The sequence below is a fragment of the Nicotiana tabacum genome, chromosome 16 (assembly GCF_000715075.1).
Source record: "Nicotiana tabacum cultivar K326 chromosome 16, ASM71507v2, whole genome shotgun sequence".
Lineage (NCBI taxonomy): Eukaryota > Viridiplantae > Streptophyta > Magnoliopsida > Solanales > Solanaceae > Nicotiana > Nicotiana tabacum.
Genome location: NC_134095.1, coordinates 118,978,899 through 118,993,447, shown reverse-complemented (window position 1 = coordinate 118,993,447; position 14,549 = coordinate 118,978,899). Strand labels below are relative to the sequence as shown.

The window sequence follows — 14,549 nt, the reverse complement described above, 5'->3', positions numbered from 1 at the left end:
TATAATATCCTCACCATTAGATTCCCAACCTCTCTCAGTCATCAATCTCATAGCCTCTCGGGCACAACAATAGAAATTAGGGAACTCAGCCCAAACAGTCCTCACATTTAGAAGTGGAGTGATAAAACCATTTTAAACATTTAAACAGGTAAAACATGACTGACGTTATGCTTCCAACAAGTAAAGTGAGAAAAAATAGTAAACATTCCCCTAAGGGTATCAACAGGTCGTCACAAGGTCCCAAACATGGCATACATCCCATAATATAGTATAAATGACTAAAGTACGGAATGATATAAGATTCCAAACGAAATACGCGGCTTAATAGTCGCTATGGGACGGACCAAGTCACAATCCCTACCGGTGCACGCCCACACGCTCGTCACCTATCATGTGCGTCACCGCATTTATCAAAACAAGTCAAATACCGGGGTTTGAACCCTCAGTTCCAGATTTACAATGGTTACTTACCTCAAATCGGTGAAAATACTACTCCGGGACACCTTTGCCCCTCGAATTAGCCTCCACTCGCATTGAATCTACCCAAAATCAGAAACACGGCATCAAAATATGCTAAGGGAATAAAGCCCAAGCGAAAACAATCAATTAATACCAAGAATCCCGAAATTACCAAAACCCGACCCCCGGGCCCACGTCTCAGAATTCAATAATTTTTGCATCAATAGATTTGTTATCTCCCCACGAGTTCATACATATAAAAAGTTCTCAAATTTGACCCCAAATGGTCCTTCAAATCCTCAATTAAAGGTCTAAATTTCCAAGCCCTAGTACTTCAATTTTTGGCTTAATTTCCATGCTTTTCTAGGTGAAATTCACATAATAACCGCGTTTTAAGTCCAAGAATCTTACCTCCAAGCGATTCTACTTGAATCCCTCTTCAATCTCCTTCAAAAGCTCAAAAAACGACCAACTATGGAGGAAATAAACCCCACATTCGCGGACAAGACGACCTTTTAAACTTCTGCCCAGGCCTGAAAATCCTTCTTCGCGAACGCGGTCAAAGCCTCGCGTTCGCGTAGCACAAAATAACATTGACAAAAATCTTCTTACGCAAACGCGACAAGACCCTCGCGAACGCGATGCTTTACCCAGACGAACCATCGCAAACGCGTTCCATCCATCGCGAACGCGATGGGTTAATTCCACTGAAGCTCAGCCTCTCAATTCCTTTTATGCGAACGCGATGAACAATCTTGTAGACCTTCGCAAATGCCTAACCTGCCTCACGAACATGAAGGCTAAATTTCCACCTCCCTCAGCTGACTCTTTGCGAACGCGAAGAATAAATACCTGTAACTGCTGAACCTGCAATTTTTGCAACTTTCTTAACTTCAAAATGATCTGATTGACCACCTGAAACTCACCCGAGGCCCCAGGGACCTCAACCAAAGGCACCAACACATCCCAAACTCTTATTCAAACTTGTTCCAATCTTCAAAACACCTCAAACAACATCAAATCAACTAAAACACGTCGGATTCAAGCCTAAGTTTCTAAAAATCTTCTGAATTCCGCTTTTGATCCAAAACCCAACCACATCACGCCCGAATGACCTGAAATTTTGCACACACATCCCAAATGACACAATGGAACTATTTCAACTCTATGAATTCCATTCCGACCCCTAGATCAAAATCTCACCTACCAACCGGAAATCGCCAAAAATCCACTTTCGCCAATTCAAGCCTAAATCTACTCTGAACTTCCAAAAGTCATTTCGATCACGCTCCTAAGTCCCAAATCACCTCCCGAAGCTAACCAAATCATCGAGACTCACATCTGAGACCTCAAACACATAAGTCAACATCCAATTGACTTTTCCAACTTAACCTTCCTTAAAAGAACTAAGTGTCTCAAACCTTACCAAATCCTTTCTGAACCCTAACCAATCAACCCGATCATAAATAGAACCATTATACAAATCTATTAGAAGCAAAAATGGGGGAAACATAGCGGTAACGCATAAGATGATTGGACATGTCGTCACACTACCCTTCCCATCCCCTTAGTGGTCATTTAAAGCGAGCGTTTGGTCAGCGATCTCTATTGTGTGCTATTACCCGTCCCTTCTTAATGGTCCTGGAGGAATTTAGGACATCTACCTATAGGTGGTTCTAGACAGACCCTAAGGTTTTAAAGGTAAAAATACTAAGGCGATAGGCAAGAACAATTAGGACTTTAGCACATAAGATAAAAGGGAGCAATTAGAGGCTCAAAATTACCTCCTCAAACAATACACATAAACAGCACGACTCAAGCACTAATAAGGGCCTTTTGTTAAACAGTATCCTAAGGCATGATGTCTAAGTGAATATACAGAAGACATGCAGTTTATTTTATAAACTCAGAAGTGATGACCCTATCAGTTGCCTACTGATTTTAATAGCTTGTTAAACCAGAACAACATTAAATCACAAAAATAGTTTCAGAGTTGTGAGCTTTGAAAATGCCCTATAGGCTTGCCTATACGCTGAATACTGATGACTATGTTTTATATAGTAAAACAAGGAAGATTTTAAAACAGACTTTTGAATCCCTATAGGCATGCTGTCTAATGATAGATTAAGGCAATTTTTAAAAGAACTCGTTTCAGGGAAATATAAACCACTTAATTAAACCAGTTTAGAAGTGAGTTAATAGTTAACCGGATTGATTTATTTAAAACCAAACTAGTTTTGATCTGTAGGCAGAATTTCTGGTATTGTCCCCTATAGGCATGATATCTAGTTGTTTAATACTGATTTTAGAAAGTTTAGATGCATGATGACAAATGAAAAACACATGTAAACACTTGTTATAACAGAAGTTGGATTGGATTATATCCTATAGGCATGACATCTACTTATGAAGCTGATTTTAAGACTTATAAACATGATTTCTATTATGAAATCACTTGAAACCTATAGGCATGATTTCTAACATGGTGAGATAAACATAACAAGATGTAAAAGTCCTATAGGCTTGTTTTCTACTTGGTAAGGCAATCATATCAAAATGTAAAGTCCTATAGGCATGGTTTCTATCCGTATTACCCTACAAACATGTAGCTACCTACCCTTTTCACTAATTACCCCAATATTCATTTACAAGTTGTTACAGACCATATGAATGAATTACATAAGTAGATAAGAAAATAAGAAGTTATTCTATAGAGAGCCTACAGATAGGCCCAGATTTCCAAAGCCTCCAATAGCCTCAAATGCCCAAATTCCATAGACAATGTCATAGTTTAGGTGCATCAAAGTTCCCTAAGGATCTCAAGGATCCCGGGCAGTGCTTACAACTAGACTTGGTAACCAAAATTGAATAAGTGCAGTGTGGAAGGGCCAGCCTCAGTATGCTAGAGTTTAGAGGGTTTTCAAGAGGATCCCAAGGCAGTACACATACTAGAGGGGCAGAACCTATTGACTTAGAAGTAGAGTGAGAGTGCTTGGCACAGTTTGAAAGGTTTCAGCAGGAAAACAGTATAAAAAGGTGGTTTGTTTGAAATAGTTTGTAGAGTAAAAGCGGGAGTCATGCAGTAAAACAATTTTGAAAAGAGAGAGTTGCATGATTAGACAATAGTAAATCAAATATGGAGTCCAAAACCACATCAACAATACTCACAGGACCAAAACAAAAGGAACAAAACTACACACAGGGGTGATGGGGATTGGGGATACATAAAACACATGATTGTAAACATATAACAGGAAAAGGTCTTAGGAGGGGGAGTAACATGTTTATACTAATCCTAAGGAAGGGGAGTACATGACATGCTAATCATGCAATCATATTAACTGCAAGTTTCACAGCAAAACCATAAGTAAAAGCAAACTAGAAATAGGAGGAACTGAAACAATAAGAGAACCATATTGTTTTTGGAACTTGAATTGAAATTAGGACATACCGGTAAAGAAGACAGTAAACAAAGTGAAGGAGCAGGAGAGCATAGTAATTAGCCTTGGCTTGCAGCCAGCTAACTTAGAATAATAGCAAGTAGCACAAAAGAGAGAGCAGAAAGTTTAAGTGTGAGAGAGAGCTTTTTGGACCAAAGTGTTCGTGTGTTTGTGTTAATGAGAGAGTGTGTATATATAGTAGTTCGAAAATTAGGCAAAATAAGGCAAGAATCATATATGGAACTCAGAACCAATTAAAGCAAAATCAGGACAAGTACTCCCTTAAGTTAAGGAAATCAATTCAAACGCTAAGAACAAGTAGCATATAAGGAAAGAAATAAGTGTATGACTAATAAGGAAAGAATCAAATTCAGTAAGTATAGGGTAAACAATTAGGGCTAAGTTCAGAAAACTCTAGTTAAGGATATAGTCAGTAAGTACCACAGCAGATAAGGTAGGCGAATCAGTTAATTTGAATAGAAGAGGCAGAAATTGAGGGTTTAAAGGAAGGTCTTTCATTCAAACCATAAAATAGGAATCCAGAACCAATCAAAGAGAAAGTCATGATTCAGTATTCAGCATATAAATAGAGTAAGTTAAGAATAACCAGTCATAGCAAACATGCAGGTTAAACAGTATCGATAGAAAGAGGCAAGTCTGAACAATCAAGATGAACATAAACATACCGAAGTGATAGAAGTTAGGCATAAGAAACTCAGTAGAAACACATTCGAAGTGAAATAGTCACAGAAACTCAAACAAGAACAGGCTAGTCACAAAATCAAATGAAGAAACCTAGAAAAATTAGGGCTTTCAACATAGGCAAGTTGAAGAGGTAGTAAACTCACAGAATCAGTCGAAGTATGCGAGAAAATAGAAGTTTAAACATAAAAAATCAGTTTAAATAAAGTTTTAGAAGAAGTTCCGAAAACCCTAATTTGAGAAGAAGATGAAAACTCTTGAAATCACATGATTCTCGTAAAGAGTTCCAAGGACAGTGTAAAACATCTAAGAAACAAACTTAAATTGTTTTAAATTTTTACAGATCTAGGAGATGTAGGCAAAAATTAGGGTTTCAGAAGAAACCCAAATAAAGATGAAAGAACCTGTCTAGAATCCAAGGATCGTAACAAGTACAACATGATTTTGCTCGAAATCATACTGAAGTAGCCAAGAACAGACCAGTGACGAACCTTAGGTGCAAGTTGGCATGGCCCTGGGCCCTTGAAGACCTTAGAGAAGTCAAGCATGGCAATAGAGGAGCCATTGGAGGCTTAGGAGTTGAAGGGAGATCACCGGAGAAGACCGGAGAAGAAGGTCGGTGCCTGAAGGAGCTAGATTTAGGTTGAGTGGTTGAGAGAGGAGAGGAGATGAGAGAATACAGAGGCGGCGGTCTCTGAATAATGAGCTAGGGTTAGGGGTCGTTTGGAATTAAAAATTGTAAGCGCTAATACGGGTTGTTGATCTCTCAGATCAACGACCATGATTTAATTATTTCTAGATCGGGTAGGCGGGTTTAGGGTTTGGGTCGGGTATTTCAATTAGGAATTAGGTTGGGGTTGGGTTTAAATTAAGGCTAAAATTGAAATGCAAATCTGTCTATGTTTTAAATAGCCAATTTTTCCTATATAATTTATACTAAATAATAAATAATTTCTGAAAAATAATTTTGTGTACTAAAATGATTTAAAATAGATATTTAACATTTTAAAAATATAGAAGACCAATTTTATGCATATAAATATAATTATGCATTAATAAGGCTAATATTGCAATTATATGCAATTTAGCTTTAAAAATACAAAATATAATTATAAAAATGTATAAAAAATATTTTTACCATATTTTGGCATAAATATAGAAATTAAATGATTAAATCATCACAAAAATAATTTGAGGGATAATTATTGTGGACTTTATGAGTAAAAGGGAAGGAAATAAATCAATTTAAAATCTTTAAAATTATAGGAAAATTATAAAAACCTTATGCATGCTTATGTATGCATATATATGCTATTTTGAAAGTATTTATGCATATTAAAAATATATAAGGAAAAATTGGGTATCAACAGATATTCCTCAACATAGGTGGTAATGGCCTCCTCTGAGTCGGGGACCATGATGTCCTTGTTGGCCTAGTTGCAGTCATTTCGGACCGTGGGGAGGTCCTCTTCGGTGAATGAGAAAATGTATCTCGAGGCATCCTCACGCCGACCCTGTACCTAAGAAGGCTTTTCAATCTTGAAGTCATTGGCGACTGAACAACCCCCGAGAATGAACATCTTCAAGGGAGGTTCACCGGTGACCATGTTAGCAGTGGACCCCTCGAGGTAGACCACATCAGGAGTGGTTTTGTTGATTTCGGCAATCGATTGGGAGGTAGCAGCGACCATTTGGGGAACAGATTTTGAGGTTTTTGCCATTGTTATAGGGGAAAATTTGAAGGAGATAGAGATAGGTTGAAAGCTGGAGGCTCAGATGTGTTGGTTTGAGTGGATGACGAGGAAAAATTTTGCAAGGGAATCTCGAGTAATGGAGGTAAAAATGCTAGAATATGAAAAGAGTAATGAAATCCTGAGGGTATGAGGGTATGAGGGTAGAAGGTTTGATGTAAAGTAAAAAATGAACAAAGTAGGGGTTATTTATAAGGGTTTACGACGTTTTGCGTCCAAGGAAAACCAACCGACGGATGATGTGCATTTAAGGACATTATGACATGACTGACGAGACGCTTCTAGTTTTTGTCATTTCTGTCACGGCGTATTGAAGAAGAAATCGGGGTGCTCATGTCATTTCTCGTCAGCTTGGTCTCCGAGAAACGAAGGGACTACATGTATACGGGTAAAAAACGAGCTCATGGTACACTCCAATTTCCAATAGGATAAAACAAGCTAGATATATGTTTGCGAAGGATCGGAATCGAAGCAAAGGTCTTATCGAGTCACAATTCGGGGGAATGAAGCCTGCCCTCAGGATTATCGGGGTTATGATCCGAGATCTATCCAAATCCTAAAAGACTTCGGGGAACATTGTCGGGCAATCGAGCACGACGAATAGAAGGCCGTAATATCCGCGATCGGCCGGATATCACGGTATGTATCTCGGCATGTATCGATGAAGAACCGACAATCAGTTAAACAGAATATATTTTTAACCTTTTATAGAATTGTACTTAGAGTAGGATTCCCCTACTATATAAAGGGAGGTCTGCTAATTTATTAGGGGCGGGGGGTAACACGCATTCCAAAGCAATATATTACTATTTTTACTGTTATTGAAAGAACTTTTTCTTGCTCATCAGTATTGGCCGTTGTAAGCCCGGATCGAGGGTGAATATTTCAATAAGGCTGGAATCATCTTTCTCGTGTGGTTTGAATTTACTATATCTTTATTTATTCAATTTAACTCAACTTATCACTTTGTATCAAAATTAATCCACATATCCTTAAAACCATTTACAAATTCAATTATTATCCAATTTTGAGGGTAAAGAGTGTTAGTTGAAAAATAGTTTCTAAAAAAAAGAATATCTTTTGTTGAAACTTTTTTTTTATTTTGAAGTAAATGCAACCTTAGTTAGGGTGTCGGGCTATTTCAGTTCCATGGCGCATGTTCTTCTGCAAAATTAGTTGGGGCCTTGGGGGCGTTGTACTTGAAAAGAGCATCGTAGGCCCTACTAAATTCTCCGAAGTACTGATAGATCAGGTATTGACGTATTGTTGTGCTCATGAAGACCCTCAAGTCTATCATGTCAATACATATGGGGCGATTTGCACATAGGATCATTCAGTAGGGTGAAATAGAGAAATAATTTTCAAAGAAGATGGTCTTGAATTTTTATTTTCGCTTGTCTCATAAATAAAAATTCAAGTTTAACAAGTATTTCCCCTTGTTTGTCCCACATGCAAAACTTTTAACTTTTGACTTGAAATTCTGCCCATGGGACAATCAAAAGTAAAAAAATCACCCCAAAAGTATCATATACTTATAATTTTTTGCATTTAGTGCCATGTTTAAATTTTGACCCAGTTAAGAACAACAACAACAACAACAATAACAAAAACCTAGTATAACCCCACAAGTAGTGTCTGGGGAGGGTAGTGTGTACACAGACCTTACAATTGCTCCTACCTTGTGAAGGTAAAGAGGTTGTTTCCGATAGACCATCGGCTCATGGAACAGTGACAAGGAAGCAACAAATGATAACAATAACAAGAAAAGAAGAGAAAAAACAAAGACCCACGTGTACTAACAAATATCTAAAGATACGAAATACAAGAATATTACTAATAATATCGGTAAAAAAGACACAACATATAATAAAAAATCTAGGAACAGTAAATAAAAATATCACTAATACTATCGGTAATACTAGGAGACACCTTCAACTACCTATCAACCTTCGACCCTAATTCTCGACCTCCACACCTTCTCACCTAGGGTCATGTCCTCGGTAAGCTGAAGTAATGCCTTATACTGCCTAATCACCTATCTCCAGTACTTCCTAGGCCTACCTCTACCCTTCCTCAGACTCGCCATGGTCAACTTCTCACACCTCTTAATCGGCGTGTCTATATCTCTCCTCATCATGTTCCCAAACCATCTCAGCCTCGATTCCCGCAGTTTGTCTTGCATAAGGGCCACTCCCATCTTGTCCTTAATAACTTCATTCCTAATCTTATCTTTCCTAGTATTGCCCACACATCCATCTCAACACCTCATTTCTTTAACTCTTATCTTTTGGACATGGGATTTCTTGACTGGCCAGCACTCCGCACAATATAATATAGAAGGTCTAACTACTGCTTTATAGAACTTGCCTTTAAGTCTTTGTAGTATATTTTATCACACAAAACACTAGATGCGAGCATCCATTTCATCCACCCCACACGTCCTCATCAATCTTCCCATTACCTTGGATAACAGACCCAAAGATATTTGAAACTATTACTCTAGGGGATGATTTGTGTATCAAGCTTTACTCTACTTCTGCTTCATGCGTCCCATCACTGAACTTTCACTCTAAATATTCAGTTTTCATTCTACTCAACTTAAAATCTTTAGAATCCAGAGTCAGTCTCCAAACCTCCATCCTAGCGTTGAAACTGCAACGCGTCTCGTCAATTAGCTTTATGTCATCTACAAATAACATAAACCATGGCACTTCCCCTTGGATGTGTCGCATCAGCACATCCATCTCTAGAGCAAATTAAAATGGGCTAAGAGTTGAACCTTGATGTAACCCCATCATCACTGAAAAATGTTATGAGTCTCCTCTCATATTCCTTGCCCAAGTTTTAGCACCATCGTACATATCCCTAATCACCCTAATATACACTACTGGATTACTGCTAACCTCCAAACATCTCCACATAACCTCCCGCGAGACTTTATCATAGACTTTTTCTAGATCAATGAACACCATATGCAAGTCCTTCCTCTTTTTCCGATATTGCTCCACCAATCTCCCCACAAGATGGATGGCTTCTCATCGTTGAATGCCCCGATATGAATCCAAACTAACTCACAGAAATTGACACACTTCTCCTCACCCTCCTCTCCACCACCCTCTCTCAAACTTTCATAGTGTGACTCAGAAACTTGATACACCTATAGTTGTTGCAATTCTGGACATAACCTTTATTCTTGTACAACAGCACCATCGGACTCATCTTCATTCAATAGGCATCTTCTTCGTCCTAAAAATGACATTAAACAATCCAGAAAGCCACTCCAACTCACGTCTTTCTCAAATTCCACCGGGATCTCGTTTGGTCCGGTTGTTTTTCCCCTGCTCATCTTCTGCATCACCCCCTCAACTTCCTCAACTTCCTCAACTTTAATATGTCTGTAAAATGCAAAATTCCGTTGGCTCACCGATGTAACACCCCAGACTTTAGACAGAGTCCCACATCGAAAAAATACAAGAGGGGTACTGGGTATATAAGTTAACAAGCCTTAGATCTTAGTGACGCGTTTTAAACCCATGAGGGCCTAAGACCAGAGCGGACAATATCACTAGCACACTGGGCTGTTATAGATGGTATCAGAGCCACTCTTATGTCAGCCTTGCCGATGGTGGGTTAGAGTTCAATTGAGTTTAGGCAAATCTCAGTTAGGCGGGGCAAACCTCAATGCCGAGTCTAGGAGAATCCCATGCAGTGGGGCAAACCTCAGCAAGGACGTTGAGTCCATAAGAGGGGGTATATGTAACACCCCAGACTATAGACAGGGTCCCAAATTGGCAAAACACAAGAGGGTACTTGGTATATAAGTTAACAAGACTTAGACCCTAGTGACGCGTTTTAAACCTGTAAGGTCCTAGGCCTAGAGCGGACAATATCACTAGCGGGCTGGGATGTTACAACCGAGTTCTCCAACTCACCAAGCCCGATGTTCCTATCTCCATCCTCGTTCAAGAGTTTATGAAAGTAAGTATGTCACCTTCGCCTAATACACGTTTCTTCCACCAATACTTTGCCTTCCTCGTCTTTGATGCACCTCACTTGATCCAGGTCACGAGCCTTCCTCTCTCTTACCTTGGCTAACCTGTACAGTCTTTTGTCACCGCCTTTACCCCCAAGTTCCTCATACAAGCATCCAAATGTCGCAATCTTAATCGTCGTGACCGCTAACTTTGCCTCTTTCTTAGCCTTCTTATAACACTCCAAATTCATCCTCTTCTCCTCATCGACTTTGCTCTCCACTAGCTTCAAATATGTTGATTTCTTGGCTTCCACTTTTCCTTGGACCTCTACATTCCACCACCAGTCCCCTTTGTAGTAATCACTCGTGGCCCTTAACACCTCTCTAGCAGCTTTCTTGATGTAGTTCGTTGTCGTGGTCCACATATTACCCTCGTTCCCACTACTCTTTTAGGCCCCCGGAGCCACCAACTTCTCCCCCAACTCATGAGCTTTGTCTTTAGTCAAGGATCTCCCACTTGATCTTAGATTGGTCGTACACCTCTCTCTTCTTCCTTCCAACACTAAGAGCCTATGTTGAGTCGATAGACACTCACTCGAGATAACAAAAATTCAGAAAAAATAGCTCAACTCAAAATTTGAAAGCATGCTACCAGATTTTCATTGTACGCTGGCTAAATTTTGAAGCACACTGTTAGAATTTTTAAAACACGCTGCCAGAATTTTAATTTGAAGCATGCTAAAGCTTCAAAATTCTAATGTTGGGTCCATAAGAGGGGTGTATGTAACACCCCAGACTTTAGACAGAGTCCCACATCAATAAAACACATGAGGAGTACTTGGTATATAAGTTAACAAGCCTTAGACCCTAGTGACGCGTTTTAAACCCGTGAGGACCTAGGCCTAGAGTGGATAATATCACTAGCGGGCTGGGATGTTACAACCGAGTTCTCTACCTCACCAAGACCGATGTTCCTGTCCCCATCCTCGTTTAAGAGTTTATGGAAGTAAGTCTGCCACCTACGACTAATACACACTTCTTCCACCAATATTTTCCCTTCCTCGTCTTTGATGCACCTCACTTGATCCATGTCCCGAGCCTTCCTCTCTCTTACCTTGGCTAACCTGTACAGTCTTTTGTCACCGCCTTTGCCCCCAAGTTCCTCATACAAGCGTCCAAATGTCGCAACCTTAATCATCGTGACCGCTAACTTTGCCTCTTTCTTAGCCTTCTTATAACACTCCAAATTCATCCTCTTCTCCTCATCGACTTTGCTCTCCACTAGCTTCAAATATGTTGCTTTCTTGGCTTCCACTTTTCCTTGGACCTCTACATTCCACCACCAGTCCCCTTTGTAGTAATCACTCGTGGCCCTTAACACCTCTCTAGCAGCTTTCTTGATGTAGTTCGATGTCGTGGTCCACATATTACCCTCGTTCCCACTACTCTTCCAGGCCCCCATAGCCACCAACTTTTCCCCCAACTCATGAGCTTTGTCTTTAGTCAAGGATCCTTACTTGATCTTAGATTGGTCGTACACCTCTCTCTTCTTCCTTCCAACACTAGGAGCCTATGTTGAGTCGCACACACTCGAGATAAGAAAAATTCAAAAAAAATAGCTCACGTCAAAATTTGAAAGCATTCTACCCGACTTTAATTGTACGCTGGCTAAATTTTGAAGCACACTGTTAGAATTTGTAAAAAACGCCGCCAGAATTTTAATTTGAAGCATGCTAAAGCTTCAAAATTCTAATGCTGGGTTTTAAGAGGGGGTGTATGTAACACCACAGACTTTAGACAGAGTCCCACATCAATAAAACACGTGAGGGGTACTTGGTATATAAGTTAACAAGCCTTAGACCCTAGTGACACGTTTTAAACCCGTGAGGACCTAGGCCTAGAGCGGATAATATCACTAGCGGGCTGTGATGTTACAACCGAGTTCTCTAACTCACCAAGACCGATGTTCCTGTCCCCATCCTCGTTCAAGAGTTTATGGAAGTAAGTCTGCCACCTACGACTAATACACGCTTCTTCCACCAATATTTTGCCTTCCTCGTCTTTGATTCACCTCACTTGATTCATGTCCCGAGCCTTCCTCTCTCTTACCTAAGCTAACATGTATAGTCTCTTGTCACCGCCTTTGCCCCCAAGTTCCTCATACAAGCGTCCAAATGTCGTAGTCTTAATCGTCGTGACCGCTAACTTTGCCTCTTTCTTAGCCTTCTTATAACACTCCAAATTCATCCTCTTCTCCTCATCGACTTTGCTCTCCACTAGCTTCAAGTATGCTGCTTTCTTGGCTTCCACTTTTCCTTGGACCTCTACATTCCACCACCGGTCCCCTTTGTAGTAACCACTCATGGCCCTTAACACCTCTCTAGCAGCTTCCTTGATGTAGTTCGCCGTCGTGGTCCACATATTACCCCCGTTCCCACTACTCTTCTAGGCCCCCATAGCCACCAACTTCTCCCCCAACTTCTCCCCCAACTCATAAGCTTTGTCATAGTCAAGAATCCCCACTTGATCTTAGGTTGGCCGTACACCTCTTTTCCTTTCTCTTCTCCAAGTCCAACACTAAGAGCCTATGTTGAGTCGATAGACACTCACTCGGGATAAGAAAAATTCACTCACGTCAAAAGTTTAAAGCATGCTACCAGACTTTCAATGTACGCTGGCAAAATTTTGAAGCACACTGTCAGAACTTTTAAAACACGCTGCCGGAATTATAATTTGAAGCATGCTATAAAGCTTCAAAATTCTAATGCTGGGCTATTTTTGTAAAAGTTTTCTAAACGAAGTAACAAATTTGAACTATGGCTGTAAACCATCCAGCGCAATTTCAACTATCTTATGCATCCTTAATTAGAAAAGAGAAAAAGAAGAAGAAGGAAACATCATAAGTACCCTGTGATATGGACCAGTTAGTCAAAGTGCATCGTTAAAAGTTGGAATGTTTTCAGAAAAATGTATACTACTATGGATGTGGAGACCTTAGAGGGGTCATTTTTACTGACCAACGCTAAAAAACCTAGGTAAATCATATGTCCCTCCAATTTCCTACCACATGTGCTGCGAAACAGAACCTTTTTTATTTAATGTAGCATGAGAACAATGGTTAAATAAATCAGTAAGGCGACCGAACTTCACGCCACAGCATTCTTGTCTGATAGTATGAGTTAACGTTCACAAATAGATTTAAATTATTCGATTAAATTGTCTTGCAATAACAATAATAATTCTTCAAGTCTAACACGTTAAAATAGAGAATAGAATAATCACCTTTTATAATAGACTAGTAGTCATACTCATGCGATGCACAATCAATATTAAAAAAATATTTGTCACTTTGTTAATTTTTTGATGTTACATTTGAAATTATCACAATGATTTGCTTCTCCTATTCTATATAAATAGAATAGATGTTGTCTGAATTTTAATGATAAAATCTCCATTAAATTCATGAGACTTATATAGTCATTAAATAACTTTTTTGTTATGTATTATTATTTATTATATTATCCAATATTTTGTATAATTATTTTAAATAATTTTAAAACTCCAACTTGAAATTACTCCCACCCAATTTGAATGGTAATTTTTTTTATTAAATCAATGATTCACACAAGTCATAATACATCATACAGAGCTACTCAACACTTCAAATAGCTGAACGGAATGCAAATGCTCAAAACACCCGGCTAGGTCGTTACACTTTTATTTATAGATATTTAAATTTAAAAATAATAACCAATAACTAATTATTAACTAAATAACTAATTACTAACTAATTATGTCATGTGGCTTTTTTTAAGGCTGCCACTTGGCTTAAGGAGATGGCTTTGTCCTCTCCTTTTAATAATATATAGATATAGATTTAAATTTAAAAATAATAACCAATAACTATTTAGAAATATAATATAATCTATACAAAATTAAAGGTTACACATCATATAGTAATCAAATAAATTATTTGTTCTTTTTTATTTTTATTATTGAATTAGCAAGTACTTGTACTATTGATACTTTTCTTGAGTGTTATTTATTTATCTTTTATTTTTTTAATTAATTAAAAATGTAACTAATTTATTTTTTCTTATTTTTCATTTTTTTATTTTAAAATAACTTTAAAACTCCAATTTGAAACTACTCCCCAATTTGAATGGGTACTTATTTTTTTATTTAATATAGCTAATTATAAGATATCTATATTTATTAATCCAA

General features: G+C 38.5%; 2 protein-coding genes across 2 annotated transcripts; both read right to left on the bottom strand.

The window, feature by feature from the left end:
- Nucleotides 1-10,823: 10,823 nt before the first annotated feature.
- LOC142170382 (uncharacterized) lies at nucleotides 10,824-11,787 on the bottom strand. Its single transcript, XM_075232280.1, has 2 exons — nucleotides 11,440-11,787; nucleotides 10,824-10,895 (listed from the first exon to the last, which is right to left on the bottom strand). The coding sequence occupies exons 1-2, from the start codon at nucleotides 11,785-11,787 to the stop codon at nucleotides 10,824-10,826; spliced, it is 420 nt and encodes a 139-aa protein (XP_075088381.1).
- A 647-nt stretch (nucleotides 11,788-12,434) lies between these two features.
- LOC142170381 (uncharacterized) lies at nucleotides 12,435-12,746 on the bottom strand. Its single transcript, XM_075232279.1, has one exon. The coding sequence runs from the start codon at nucleotides 12,744-12,746 to the stop codon at nucleotides 12,435-12,437; it is 312 nt and encodes a 103-aa protein (XP_075088380.1).
- Between the last annotated feature and the right edge of the window lie 1,803 nt (nucleotides 12,747-14,549).